The sequence below is a fragment of the Gobio gobio genome, assembly GCF_949357685.1.
Source record: "Gobio gobio genome assembly, chromosome: 10".
NCBI lineage: Eukaryota > Metazoa > Chordata > Actinopteri > Cypriniformes > Gobionidae > Gobio > Gobio gobio.
Window position 1 is genome coordinate 33,757,442 of NC_137116.1, and position 14,800 is coordinate 33,772,241.

Here is a 14,800-nt window from a genome sequence, read left to right on the forward strand (position 1 = left end):
ATCTAACTCCTGAGAGTAACCCTACTCATTCTGATCTGAGATTGCAAGGGGAAGGCATACCATCTCTGTGAACATTCCCTAGCAAGTCCTGATCTCATCTTTCAGGGCTTGAAGTGGGCTTGAGTGGACATTTATGCTAGGCTCCAATGTTAGCGGTGGCGCATGCCACACTGGCGTTTATAGACCCGAGGGCAGCGTTAGTGACGCTAACTTTACCACAGATATGAGCTCTTATTCCCTACTGTATGCTTGATCTGTCCTGCACTGGATTGATGATGAGGATGTGGTTAGTAAACTGAATCAGAGCTATAAATGACCAGTATTTTCTAGATGGGTTTGGTAATGATTGACTGCTAATACCTACTGTTGTGCGCGACTGCATAAATATCCTTAGTCTTAAAGGGATAGTCCACCCACAAATCAAGTACTCAAGTCATCAAGTACTCACCCTCAAGTCATTCCAAACTTTTGTGCATTTTTTCTTCTGCTGAACACAAAGGAAAATATTTTGAAGAATATTGATAACCAATTTTGTTCATACTATGGAAGTCAATGGGAACCGAAACTATTTGGTTACCGACATTGTTCAAAATATTTTCTTTTATGTTCCTCAGATGAAAGAAAGTCATCCATGATGACACAATTCTCATTTTTGGGTGGACTAGAAAGTTATTTCTTTAAACAAATCCGTGAATTAAATATAATAAACAGCCCCCTGCATAATAACATTGATTTTTGGTTTGGATTATTAGCTGGATCATTGCAGTCAAAAACAAAAATGGACACGATATCCGTACCTTATCCATCATGGCAAAAATGCGATCCACCCTCTTTTCTGGCGTGTTTTCGTCTTCTGGAAGGTCCACTGTGTTTCCCTTCAACAAATGTAAGTAATGTTAAAGACATCTGAGAGATGTTTTGCTCATTAAACAAATACCGTATGTTCCGATTGTAATTACAGCTGGAATAAATGTTGACTTACCACCATCTGATAAATGGCGTCCACGATATTTAGCATTTCATCACGCGTGATATAGCCATCGTTATCAAGATCATAAAGCTTGAAGGCCCCTAAAGTGTGTAACAAGAATCATGGTGAGTGTGTGAAGAAATATTATGGCACTTTCTGTAAATAGGGTACAAAAAAGGGCCTGAAACACTTATAGTTTTCGTTAACTGAAATAAATTATATTAGATGAAAAACTTGAATGTAAAATAGAACTGAAGTAATAAGTTAAACAAATTAAAGCTAAATAAAAATGACAAAGCATATAACAAAATTACTAAAACATAAATTAAAATTAAATATAAAATAAAAGTTAATAATTTTTTTTCTAAATACTTTAATAGTATATAAATAATACTAAAATAACACTGATACGACACATAAAAAACTTTATTCATGCTATGTGGATTTTTTCCTGATTAGGTTAGAATAGGTTATCTCAAATAATTTTCACAATAAAAATGTGGGATTTGTGTGTCTAATGCTTAAAGGGTTAGTTCACCCAAAAATGAAAATTCTGTCATTAATTACTCACCCTCATGTCGTTCGACACCCGTAAGACCTCCGTTCATCTTCGGAACCCAAATAAAGATATTTTTGTTGAAAGCTGATGGCTGAGAAAGGCTTCAGACAGGCCTCCATTGGCATTCAGTACATTTACACTCCCAAGACCCATAAAAGGCACTTAAAACATCGTTACAAAGTCCATCTCACCACAGTGGCTCTACAATAATTTTACGAAGCGACGACAATAGTTTTTGTGCGAAAAAAAAATCTAAATAACGACTTTATTCAACCTCTTCTTGTCTTCCGCGTGCGTGTGCCTCCACGACGCATGCGCGAGAATATGACTTAGCGCCGGCGTTCGGGAATCCATGGAATGCACACTTTAGTCCCATTTGAGCACTACACCGAGACCTAAAGCACGATCAATGTAGAATCCAACAGCTTAGATACGCGCATCTTACTCTGCTTGTAAACAAATCGCTTCTGGGTCATGTGTCCGAATGCCAGATCTGCGTCATATTCTCGCGCATGCGTCGTGGAGGCCTACATGGAAGACAAGAACAAGTTGGATAAAGGCGTTATTTTGATATATTTTTTTCGCACAAAAACTATTGTCGTCGCATCGTAAAATTATTGTAGAGCCACTGTGGTAAGATGGACTTTGTAACGACGTTTTAAGTGCCTTTTATGGGTCTTGGGAGTGTAAATGTACTGAATGCCAATGGAGGCCTATCTGAAGCCTTTCTCAGCCATCAGCTTTCAACAAAAATATCTTAATTTGTGTTCCGAAGATGAACGGAGGTCTTACGGGTGTCGAACAACATGAGGGTGAGTAATTAATGACAGAATTTTCATTTATGGGTGAACTAACCCTTTAAAAAAAACAAAAAAAACAGGACCATAAAGTGTACCATACCAAAAGTGCATTGAATACATTTTTAAATCTGCCCTAACACATTACATTCAACAGAGGAAAACCCTGAAAAAGCACCATCAGGCATCTTGTTGGACTTTTTGAGTTGTATTATGAATTAAAGAGCAATGTTTTTAGAATGCAGACATTTAAGCTTATCAGCACTGCAAGGAATGATGAATGCAGGATTTAGTGATAAAGGCATGCTTTGTATGAGACAAATCATTGCACAGCAATTACAGCAGTGAGTAGCGAATCTTTCATCTCGCCATCTATGGCTTTCTCTTCACTACAGGACTCTGGGACGTCCCACCCATACAGCCCTTTTTCCTTCCACTCATCTACAACAAAGAGTCCTGCAAAGAGACAACCCTACGACTCACACAGCAGAGTGCAAACACAGGTCAATGCCTGGGGTGAAGAGTCAATAGAGAAAGAGGGCAGTACTCAAACCGTATATGGAAACGATTCTGTTTAATTTCACTGAGAAAATGTAGTCACTTTCACATTTGATCAATCTCACAAAATACAGTAGCCCCAAAGGTATCCAGACACTTAAATCACACTCAATGTATTAAAATCTTGGCATTCGAAATAAAACATCAAATCAAGAGGCATTTATTTGAAATAAATAAATAACATGCTTTATAAGTAGTGGTGGGCATTGTCATGAGTTGGGTTTGGCTCTCTTCTCCTTCCCACCTGTTTGCTATCGCAATCAGCACGCTCTCTGATTGAGACGCACCTGTTCCTCTTTTCATTGATCTTTCTGGCTATTTAGTGCCTCCTGTTTGTGGCTTCTTTGCCAGATTATTATTGTATGCTTTTTGCTCTAGTTCACGTCTCTCGTTTACCCTGTCTAATCTGTTCGGATCGAGCTGTGTTGTCGTGTTGGTCTTACCTGTTTTTTCTGTCCAGTCTCCTGCTGTATGTGAGTAACCACCTGGACGCTGTCTGCGGTGCCGAGTGCTTTGACTGGGGCTGTTTCGCTCGCCTCTGCCTTCCCGCTGCGAGCACAGACATCGGCCTGTTTCTAAGGACTGTCTCTATTGTTTGATGCCTGTGTTATGCTCCAAATCTGCATCACCATTTCCTGTGATCGGCAGTCTGCCTAAGTTCCTTTTTGTGACTGAATAAACATTTCTGTTCTGCACCTTTGCATTTGGGTCCTCTCTCCGTTCAGTGACAGGCATAGATTAATTTGTTTAATTTAGATTAATCTCACTGTAATTAATCTAGATTAAAATGGCTCATTTGAATTTTGCCGAAGGCATTCAGAATATGTGTGCTTGTAAGTGATCGTTTGTCTTTTTGTAGTTTGAATAATAAATAACTTCTGTCCCTTTAAGACCTGTGTTTACGTTAAAACTCACCAAGATGGGCATTGAGACATTTTTGAGTGTATTTGACCATTAATAAGATGGAAAAAGGAGCTAATTTTTGCACTTGTATGTCAGAGGTGGCTTTATTACGGTATGTGTATGTGCGCTTCAAATGCGAGCGCGAAATCTGCGGGAATTAGTAGAATTGACTTTATGTGCAACCCCGAACGAAATTCAGACCGGTCACACCAATTTTAACACGCTGTCATGAGGAAAAATCCAACAGAACACCCGTTCGCAATGTTCAGAGGATTAAACGGACTGAATAAGAGGAGGCGGGTGCGTGTCAACTCGCTGTCGGTCGGAGAGGAGAGCGCAGCTGATATCGATACTGTAGAAAATGAGTATCGTATCGTTTCAGATATTTCAGTATCGATACACAGCGAAATATCAATATTTTTGACAACACTAGTAGGCATACACACAGGTTCGAAGACTCATTCTCTCGCCCCTAAAGTGCAATTCGGCTAGGTATACATCCGTGCTAAAATATCAAGGTGAAAGACATCATAGCTTGCGTAGTATAGACCCAGCTCCCAACCCAACTTTGAGAATAGATTAACGCCGATATTTTTTTTTATCGCCCGATAAGAGTCTCACGTTAACGCAGCACGTTAACGCCGTTAACGGCCCACCACTATTTATAAGCCATACATTTCACAATACAAAGTTTGTTAGCTGTGAATTTACTAAACAAGAGTTCTGTCATGACAACTCTCAGAGAGATTGGCATGGTAAAAGAGATTAGCATGGTAATGGATATGGCAATGTATTTGGTCTTGGCGGAATAAATCTACTACGCTGCTGCAGAGCAAGTACCGAGACTTGCTACTGCCAATATATTCACAGACATGCTGCTCTGAGCATGTAAGACATGATGCTGCTGCACATGTAACACACATGAAATAACCCTGATCTTTACAGGTGGAGCTGGGGAAGGTGGAGGGTTTCTGAAAGTACGCTGCAGACTGCTAACAGCAAACAATCAGTATTTTAATGTTGAGCCGCAGCTCATTGGCCACTGATGCAACAGCAACCAATCAGCTGCACTATGAGATAATAATGTGATCGCTACCAATGAGTTAAGGACCTATCAGCCTATATATATATACTTATTTACTGTGTACTGAGTACTTATACACAGAGAACTAAACTAGATACAGGTGGGATTAATCAGTAACCTAGGTTAAAAAAAAACATTGAAAACTTAGTAACTATGAAAATGGGAATTAAACTGAAAGGAAACAGGAAAAAAAGAAACATGAACATAAAAACAATGAAACAACATGACCGTGACATTAGTCCCCTCTCCCACCAGGCGCGTCTTCGCACCATTAACAAGAAAACCAGATTGGAGGGAGGGAGGGTGTCTTGGAGGTGGATAAGGAACTGGCGAAGGACAGGGAACCGGAAGAGCTTGCTGTGGAGAATGCCATGGTAGAGATGAAGGAGGGAGGAGCCAATGTGGAGCCATGACAAACCTCTTGGGAGAAGCCTTGGAGCTGACCGACACACACAGGCGAAGAAATCGACCTTAGAGACCCCTGCGAATTGGGTGACCAGATTTCCGATGGTGGAATACGGGACAGAATGGACAGGCAACTGTATTTGGGTGAGATACTCTACATATATGGGCATTTTGAAAAATGTGTCCGTATTTGACCATTCAGACGCAAAGAGAACTGAATTCGGATCAGGCGCTGTCTGAGAGTGTGCTTTTGATGTGTCATTCAGCAATACCATATTGAGTTTTTTGAAAACTTACTCCGCATAATAACTTGATAAACTCTTTTTGAAGATGAATGTACACACATGATTCTTTGACATCTTCATGTTTGACTTCGACTCCTCCGTGCTTTCTAATATCCCGCCTTCACTAACTGCAAGTTAATCGATAACGAATTGTGATTGGATGGAAATTTTGTTCTCCAAAATATACTATGATGAGATTGGATACCTCTGATTAGGCTATTCTCGTGTGACAGCAGACTACTACTTTCCTCACCCCTCAGCCTTGGGACGGATGCAGCGACTGGCTCTGGCTCTGGGATGGACACTGTGTCTGGCTTTGTCTCTGGGGATGGAGGGGGCTCAAGCTTGTAGTCCGCAGCGAGCACTGGCTTGAGCTCTGGTTCTGTGGCGTTGTCTCTGGGTCCTCCGTGAGAGATCTTTCTGTGTTGCCGGGACACTGCGGGCTGTGACGATGTATCCTTTCTAGAGCGGGTAGATGGATCGCTGCTGGAGGTGTTGAGAGTCCTGGAGAGTCAGAGTTGATGGTGGTGTCTTCCTCAATGACTCCCACAGTGAGGGAGGATCCGCACACTCACAAGGCATAATCGATGAACTCGGTGAAAGGAAGGTGATCCTCCCGCAACAGCAGCATCTGTTTGATGATGTCGTCCATTCTGCTCCAGAAGATATGTTTCAAAGTCTCATTGTCCCAGTGAGCATTTTGATAGTGTTCCAGAAACTCCTCCACATACTCCTCAAGCAAGCGGCCGTTCTGTGAGTAGCAGTCCATTTCAAGTTTACTTATTTTGAGGGGCAGTTATTTTGTCATAGTATAGTGGTAGACTGCATAGGTAGATGCATGATGCAGAATTTCTAACAAAGATACTTTAATAAACACGGAGAGTATAACCAGGAGAATACACAAAGAATAATCACACCAACAACACTAAAACACGACAAGTATGCTATATGTTATATAGAGAGATAAATGAATGTATTAAATCCATTACAGGGATTTTGTATTTTAAGAATACTTCCTGTTTTATAAAGCATCTCACAAAGGTACTTCACTGCTTCTGACTTTGACTGATTCTCGCTTGAATGGGCTTTTATTAATCAAAGAATTGCTTACAGCGGAGCTTTTCATCCAAGGTCCCACGTGAAGTCACAGACAGGGCCTGAATGAACTCGGAGAACTCAATCCGTCCATCCTGTGGGAAAAAAAGAAAGATATTTAATTGCCCTGTCATCATGGTGCCCAAAACCCAGTAACACCCATCAACACAATACAGTTGTATTAAACTCATCTTCAGAAAATTAATTTCTAACAATAGGCCACTAATAAATTTGGTAACACTTTACAAAAAGGTTCCATTTAACATTAGTTAATTACATTAGTTAACATGAACTAAAACTTAACAATACTTCTAAAGCATTTATTAACCTTAGGTAATGTTAATTCTAACATGTACTATTACATTATTCAAATCAAAAGTTTCTCTTAATATTTAATGGACCTGAGCAAATATGGACTACAAATTAACAGAATTTGTATTACCTAATGTTAATAATTATTAGTAAATATTGTAACAAACATATTTAGACAATGTTAGTTAAAGCTGCTGTCCGTAACTTTTTTTGTGTTCAAGATTTATAAAAATTATTGAGAATGTACAACATGAATCCATTTTCCAAACCGTGTTTTTGTCTTACCCTGAATCATTATGGTACACTTATAATAATAAGTATTTATATTGGGACTATTTTAGACCGGTCTGGTAGGAACCGCTGCGGAGAAGCACAGTCCCGGTGTGACTCGCCATAGACATAAACAGAGAGAAGTAGTTCCGGCTGCAATGTTCTTCCGCAAGACGTATGCAGTTCTGTTTATTAACCGCTAGAGCGCCAAAGGTTACGGACTGCAGCTTTAATGCATAAATAGGACCTTATTGTAAACTGTCTGTCAACATTTATTTTAACACTAAAAGTTGTGTACACTACCATTAGATTATGCATTATTATCTAAAAATGGACACTATGAATAGCTTGATTAGCATTAGATATCATGAACAAGCCATGAACATGCATTTATTCTTTTAAAGTATAGAATCTTATTGTAAAGTGTCACCCAGAAGCCTTCTGTTGATTGGCAGATTAAAATGGGCCAGTGGGCTGCTATTCCTGTCCCACCCCCTGTTCTTCCTTGGGGCTACAGGCTGGCACTACCAGCCATTACAAGATGCATTCTGCTGCCAAATATCCAGCAGATACGTTATGACACATTTTATGATCATTCTTTTGAATATGATCTAGTCCAAGAGAGGTAAATGAATGCAGTTTCATGTTTTTTAGTATACAGCTTCAAAATCTTCCAAAAGATTTCTTCAACTTGAAGAAAACTTGCTTGTTCAAACCTTACTTTATTGTGTGAATTTGTATGATTCACGCCTAGGCACTGTGTGTTCTGTCATCATCACTTCAGATTGAGTTGGTGGGCTTAAGGAACCTCTGAAGAGGCACTAACAATGACAGACAGCATTTAGTTTCTATAAAAGAAATTGTTGAATCAAAGCATTGTTCCACTGGTACGCTTTCAAAGCCAGGCGACCCAGCCTGATTCATAGCTGTTTATTTTTGCAATATATTATTTCAGACTGAACTGTGCTTGAACTTCAGAGTACAAATTGCATGTAAAAAATAAATTAAACTGTAATTATGCAGGTCAGCAACTAGACTATACTAAAGGCTCAATATTGACAAGTGAAGATAAAAGTCTATATATGGCAGGGCTGTGTGCAGGTAGGAAGACGACGGAAGAAGAATGAAGTTCAAAATGGAGTTTAATAACAGGAACAGGCAGGTACATACAACGTTACACAACGGAGATCGGACAAGGACTGAGAGAAAGGGGAGAACTAAATGGCAAATGGAAACGAGATAATGAACAAGACAGTTGAACAGAACTAGACTAACGATGGTAACCATGGGAACTGATGAGTGGCGGGAAACAGAACAAAGAACCATGTGACCAATGAAAAGACATTGAAAGTCCATGAACAAAACAGAACGTGGCTGTGACATTACGCCCCCTCCAACAAGGTGCGACCTCGCGCCATAACGGGATGAAGAGGGTTGTTGAAGGGGGACCTGAGGAGGCTTTGGATGAGGACGATGTGCAGGTGAGGGGCAAGCAGAAGACACAGGAGGGACCAGGGCGGCGCTGACTGAGGAAGGAACCAAGGAGGAGGCAGGAGGAACCAGGGCGGAGCTGACGGAGGGAGGGACCATGGAGGAGAAACGACAGACGGTTTCAAGGGTCCGAGTGACGGAGGCGGAGCAAGTGTCGGTGCAGGCCAGGGTGTTGCCGTAGAAACGATGAGCCATGACGACACTGAAGATCCGGCGGGGCCAGGCAATGCCCACAGCTCTGGCGACTGAGGCGCCGGCGGGGATCCAAAAGACCACGGTGGAGCTGGAGCGAGCGAGGCCCAAGATGGAGCTGGAGAGAGTGAGAAGCCGAACCGAACCTGAGGGACGAAGGAATGAGGTGAAGCCAGAGGAAAGTAGTCCCAGGCCGAGGGCGAGGGCGGGTTGACGAACAATCAAGGCAACATAGGAGGGGCGAGAGAGACCGGCGTAGCTGGTGGGCTGATGGGCCGCGGTGGCGCTGAGGGAGGTGAGAGCCAGGGTAGCTCTGGTCGCTGAGGCCGGAGGCGGAAACCGTGGATCAATCACAACAGACTTGGCTATCTGGCCAATCAGAGCAGAGTGGGCTCACGGAAAGGAGGGATTTAGAGAGACTGATTCATCTAACGAATCGTTTGAGAATTACTGAAAAATGTGGTGATGTGTAATGTACATTTTGAGAAAAGAAAATGCATGTAAACCTGTTGTAGGCGACATTAAGAGCATTAAGAGGAAATTAAGAGCCTTTAAAATAGCATAATAGGTGCAATTAAATGCCAAGATTAATAATAGATAATAATAAATAAAAGACAAAATAATAAAATAAAATAAAATATTAATAGTATAAATTAACTTGCTATCATTATTTTATGTAACTCACTAGAGTGTGGCTAATGTTCTGGCTCACTGATGAAATATGAAGTCCAAGTTTACCTACTGAATTCCTCTGTATTACCTCAATCCATTTTTTCCTTCTACCTTATGAGTTTTCCAGTCACTGCCATAGAGCTGAATCTAACATGCAGTGTTAAGTTTCAGTCAAATACAGCCTTGAGGGCCAAAGGTTCTGTTTTTGTCTCATCAGACCACAGAATCTCATTAAACCAAATTGTTGCATTTCCTATGCGCCTCTTGCAAACTCTAAGTGACTCAACTTTCTTGCCACCCTTCCATGAGTCACATTTGTGAACTGTATTTGCTTCCATTTTCTCATGCAGGGAGAACAATAACAACAGTTACTGCCCTACAATGCTTCCACTATTCCGAGCGCTACATTTTGGAAGACAGCCATTTATTCCATCTTTTATCTCACTTTAAATGATGGCTTTCATTGTGCTCTGAGATGTATTCCACAATGTAAAAGATTATTACTTATATCCCTACAGAGACTTTCATTTCATATGATCTGCCTGCAATGTTATGTGGTCATAATGGTTTAGTGTTTCCTTGAAACTGCATTAAGTGGGGATCAAGTCAAGTTTATTGTTCCAGCCATATACAAGGTGTTGAGATTTAGCTCATCATTACGGCCCCATCAGCCCCTGCTGGTGTATACTGAAACTACACAATTTGTATAAATCCAATACTTATAGTAATTTATCTGATTTGCTTTGGGGGGCTCTCAAAAGTGTGAAATTATCTTATATTTTTCCCTGTGTTCTCTTTCATTGATATGAAGTGGATCCTCAGATTATGTAGATCAGATCATGATTCTTATCAATGCTGAAAACAATTGTGCTGCCGAATATTTTTTGTTGAACATTTTTTCATGATTCTTTATGAATAGAAAGTTGAAAAAGAGAAATCTACATTATCAATGTCTTTACAGTCACTTTTAATACATTTAATTTATCCTTGTGGAATAAAAGTAATAATAACTTAAAAAAAAAAACATTCTTACCCAAACTTTTGAATGATAGTGTAAGCAATTAAATAATTGGGAAAAGAGAGTTGATACTGCAGAAGTATTTCTGGTGTCAAGCTGATGTGTCAAACAAATAGACATGTAATTATTATCTGTTTTACATTGTACAGCTGTAACATAATAAAACATGAAAAAGGATAATGCAAATGTAATATCATAGAACAAGATTGGTAACTTGTAGAAACACACACTCAAAATGCAAAACTCATGCTGTTGTCAAACCGTTGGAGCACTAATTCACGAAAAGCGAAAATTGGGTTTCGCCTCTTTGAACTCAGTTCTAGAGTCAGACTACTGAGTCTTTTCTGTAAGACATTACTGCAACCCAGACAGATGCCATCTCCACAACACTGACCATTAGCTGGTGGCTGAAACAGTGAACCTGAGGTGAAATGCATTGTAGAATAGTGCAGATTACTAGAAAAGTGCAAAGGCCAAGGCCAATGTGTCTCACTAACAGCAGCGGTGCCTTTCAAAACCTATAAATAAACATAGGAACTTGTTTGACTGTGTGTGTGATCTCTGAAAGTGGTTTGCCAGATGACTCTTATCAGACAGGGCTAACTGGCTCCTAATCACATTACAGATTGCACAGATAGCAAAACGAGGCTATTTAATGAATAATTAATAATGGGAACCAAGCACAATTCGCAAGAGAGTGTGAATAATTAACCTTTCACCTCCCATACATGCTCTGTTGCAAAGCCTGAGGTTTATCGCTGTCTGCTGCCTACTTAGGCAGCATCCTGGCAGTCAAGGAACCTTATGCCACTGATGTATAGACATTGACTCCATTTGTATGACAAATATTGCTCTGAATTGGAGACTCGATTTGTAAATGATTTGAATAGTGACGCGACAGGGATGATGTGAAATTCAAATAAGCATAATTATAAACTAATTATAGGCATAATTATGCATCCTAATAATCATGCTACTGTCTGCATTTTTTAATGTTAATCAAACAACAAAGGAAAAAGAAAAAAAAATTCACTCACTGCTCTTGAACTTTAAAAAGGATATGGAGACGATATGCTATTTATTTGATTAGTCTACTTTATTACATTTTGGTACTTAAAACTACTAGACCTGCCTGAAGAGCAGTTTATTTCATTTGTATATTTGTTGTATTGTGCTTATTTGTGCTATTGCTTGTAATTTGATTATTTGTTCTTATTTTATTACCTTGACACTAAAATTACACTAACGTCATTCGTCAATGATCTGACGTCATTAATAATTGTTCATTATGTTCATAATATGGTGCATCATTGCTGTAAAGTGTATACAAATGCTCATTTCACCTTGTTTTCATCAAAAACATTGAAGACAAATGAGGCGAACTTTGTGGGGTCGCCAAAGGGGAAGAACTGTTTGTAGATCTTCTGGAAACCTGCAGCATCAAGCTGACCACTCGGGCAGTCTTTTATGAAGCCCTTGTACCTGGAAGAGGGAAAAAAAACACATTATAATTTCATACACTGTCTTTGATATCTCTTATATGTTATGGTATCAAGGAACTCATGAAAAGTGGATAAGATACAGAAGACTGTGAAACAGTATATCTGTGAGCACAGCACAGTGCTAACAAAGTCATGCCTTTACAATCTGCTTCAGGAGAGCTCTAAAGTCTGTTCTCTTTCTGACCGTTAGAAATAATTTATAGCTAGATCTGTCAGCTTCTTGAACCCCACAGTGATTTGAGAATGACATTAAACAGGAACGAAACTTTCACAAAACTACAGGTAGTAAGACTGATGTCTCCTGTGTACCCTGCTGGTCAAACCTTCTCATAAAAATGTTTTGTCTTTTCTTTATATATATATATTCTATTCATGTGACGATAGAGCTGAATAATATGATAAAATAATAATAATAATAATGATAAATATGTCAAAAAAAGATAAAAAGAAGCATTTGTATACACTTTACAGCAATAATGCACCATATTATGAACATAGTGAACAATTATTAATGACGTCAGATCACTATGTTGCTACATAGATGCAGGCAACACAATTTAGTATATATATATATATATATATATATATATATATATATATATATATATATATATATATATATATATATATATATATATATATATATATATATATATATATATATATATATATATATATATATATATATATATATATATATATATAATTTAGGATGTATAATATAAAAGTAACAGTTTAAAATTATAATATTACAAAATACTTAATACTATTTCAAATGCTGTTTGTTCTTTTGAACATTCTATTCATCAAAGAATCTGGAAACAAAGATATATATATATATATATATATATATATATATACATATATATATATATATATATATATATATATATATATATATATATATATACATATATATATATATATATATATATATATATATATATATATATATATATATATATATATATATATATATATATATATATATATATATATATATATATATATATATATATATATATATATATATATATATATAAAATGTTTCACATTATTGCTGTTATCTCAGTCGGAAAAGGGTGGATTGCCCACTTCAGGTTGGTGGAGAGTTCCTGCCTCAAGTGAAGTGGAGGAGTTCAGGTATCTTGGGGTCTGGTTCACGAGTGAGGGAAGGATGGAACGGGAGATTGACAGACGGATCGGTGCAGCTTCTGCAGTAATGCAGTCCATGTACCGGTCTGTCATGGTAAAGAAGGAGCTGAGCTGTAAGACAAAGCTCTCGATTTACCGGTCAATCTACGTTCCTACTCAAACCTATGGTCATGAGCTGTGGGTCATGAACGAAAGGACAAGATCCCGGATACAGGCGGCCGAAATGAGCTTTCTCCGTAGGGTGGCTGGGCGCTCCCTTAGAGATAGGGTGAGAAGCTCGGTCACTCGGGAGGAGCTCAGAGTAGAGCCGTTGCTCCTCCACATCGAGAGGAGCCAGCTGAGGTGGCTCGGGCATCTATTTCGGATACCTCCTGGACGCCTTCCCAGGGAGGTGTTCCAGGCACGTCCCACCGGGAGGAGGCCCCGGGGAAGACCTAGGACACGCTGGAGGGACTATGTCTCCCGGCTGGCCTGGGAACGCCTCGGGGTTCCCCCGGAAGAGCTGGAGGAAGTGGCTAGGGAGAGGGAAGTCTGGGCGTCTCTGCTTAGACTGTTGCCCCCGCGACCCGGCCCTGGATAAGCGGAAGATGATGGATGGATGGATGGATTATTGCTATTTTTACTGTATTTTTTTATAAATGCTGCCTTGGTGAGCATAAGAGACAAACAGAAAAACTGTCAAAAACAGTTTTGTTTGAGTAAATGTATCTTGGTTTAAGGATGTTTACATATTTTAAATGGAAAACAAGACAAACATACAAAGAATGATTATTTTTCAGTGACACTATTTGTTAAATGCTTCAGACACATTACACAAAAAAGGGAAATAATGGAACTTTCAATTTCCATTTTCAAGATGTCTTTATATGATCTGTGCAAGACTGGTGAGCAGCATTTTAGGGTACAACAGTAGTGCACTTTGAATTATTTAGCTCTTATAAATGCACACCTTCCAATCGAGCTGTAATTTTCACCTGTGCAGCTGCCTGTCACACTCAAACGCTGCATTACATTTATAACCACTAATGTCAAGTTCACCCAAGTAGAATGTTAGCACAACTGAGCTTATCACAGAATGTGAATTCATGTTGTTATGTGACGTGACCGTGAAGAGATTCTTAGAATTTCCTAATGGAGATTCAGTGTGGTTTAAGACAAAAGTTACCAAACTCGCTCATCAGCCTCTCTCTCTCACTAATTTTGTCTATTTTTCTCTCCCTTTCCTGGTGATAAGAGGCAGGAACTTCCTTCTCATAGGAAAGAAGACTCTACTAGCATGAGGGCAGGACAAACGGAAGGTCATATCATAGGTCATCATCATGGGTCTGTTTGCATACCCCATTTTGGTTTGGACTGATACCAATTTTGGCTTCAGTATGATACCAGGCTCAGAGACCTCAGTACTAAAATCACTACCTTAGACAACTAATAAACAGCCTTAAACAATGGATGAAATTAAACTAGTCAAAATAAATCTAAAACAAACCATATTAAGGGACAGTCAAACAACAGTATTTATAGTTTTATAGGCAG

The 14,800-nt window shown here is 39.1% G+C and overlaps 1 protein-coding gene across 2 annotated transcripts in view; it reads right to left on the bottom strand.

Annotated features, from left to right (window-relative positions):
• Window positions 1–14,800, bottom strand: part of ncs1b (neuronal calcium sensor 1b) — a 55,051-nt gene that overhangs the window by 3,499 nt on the left and 36,752 nt on the right. For both annotated transcript variants that reach the window (XM_079828270.1, XM_079828269.1), the window contains 4 exons: window positions 11,954–12,092; window positions 6,672–6,750; window positions 983–1,071; window positions 798–875 (listed from right to left, as the gene is read on the bottom strand). In XM_079828270.1, the coding sequence (XP_079684396.1) occupies window positions 798–875; window positions 983–1,071; window positions 6,672–6,750; window positions 11,954–12,092 (385 nt within the window). The remainder of the gene's footprint in view (window positions 1–797; window positions 876–982; window positions 1,072–6,671; window positions 6,751–11,953; window positions 12,093–14,800) is intronic.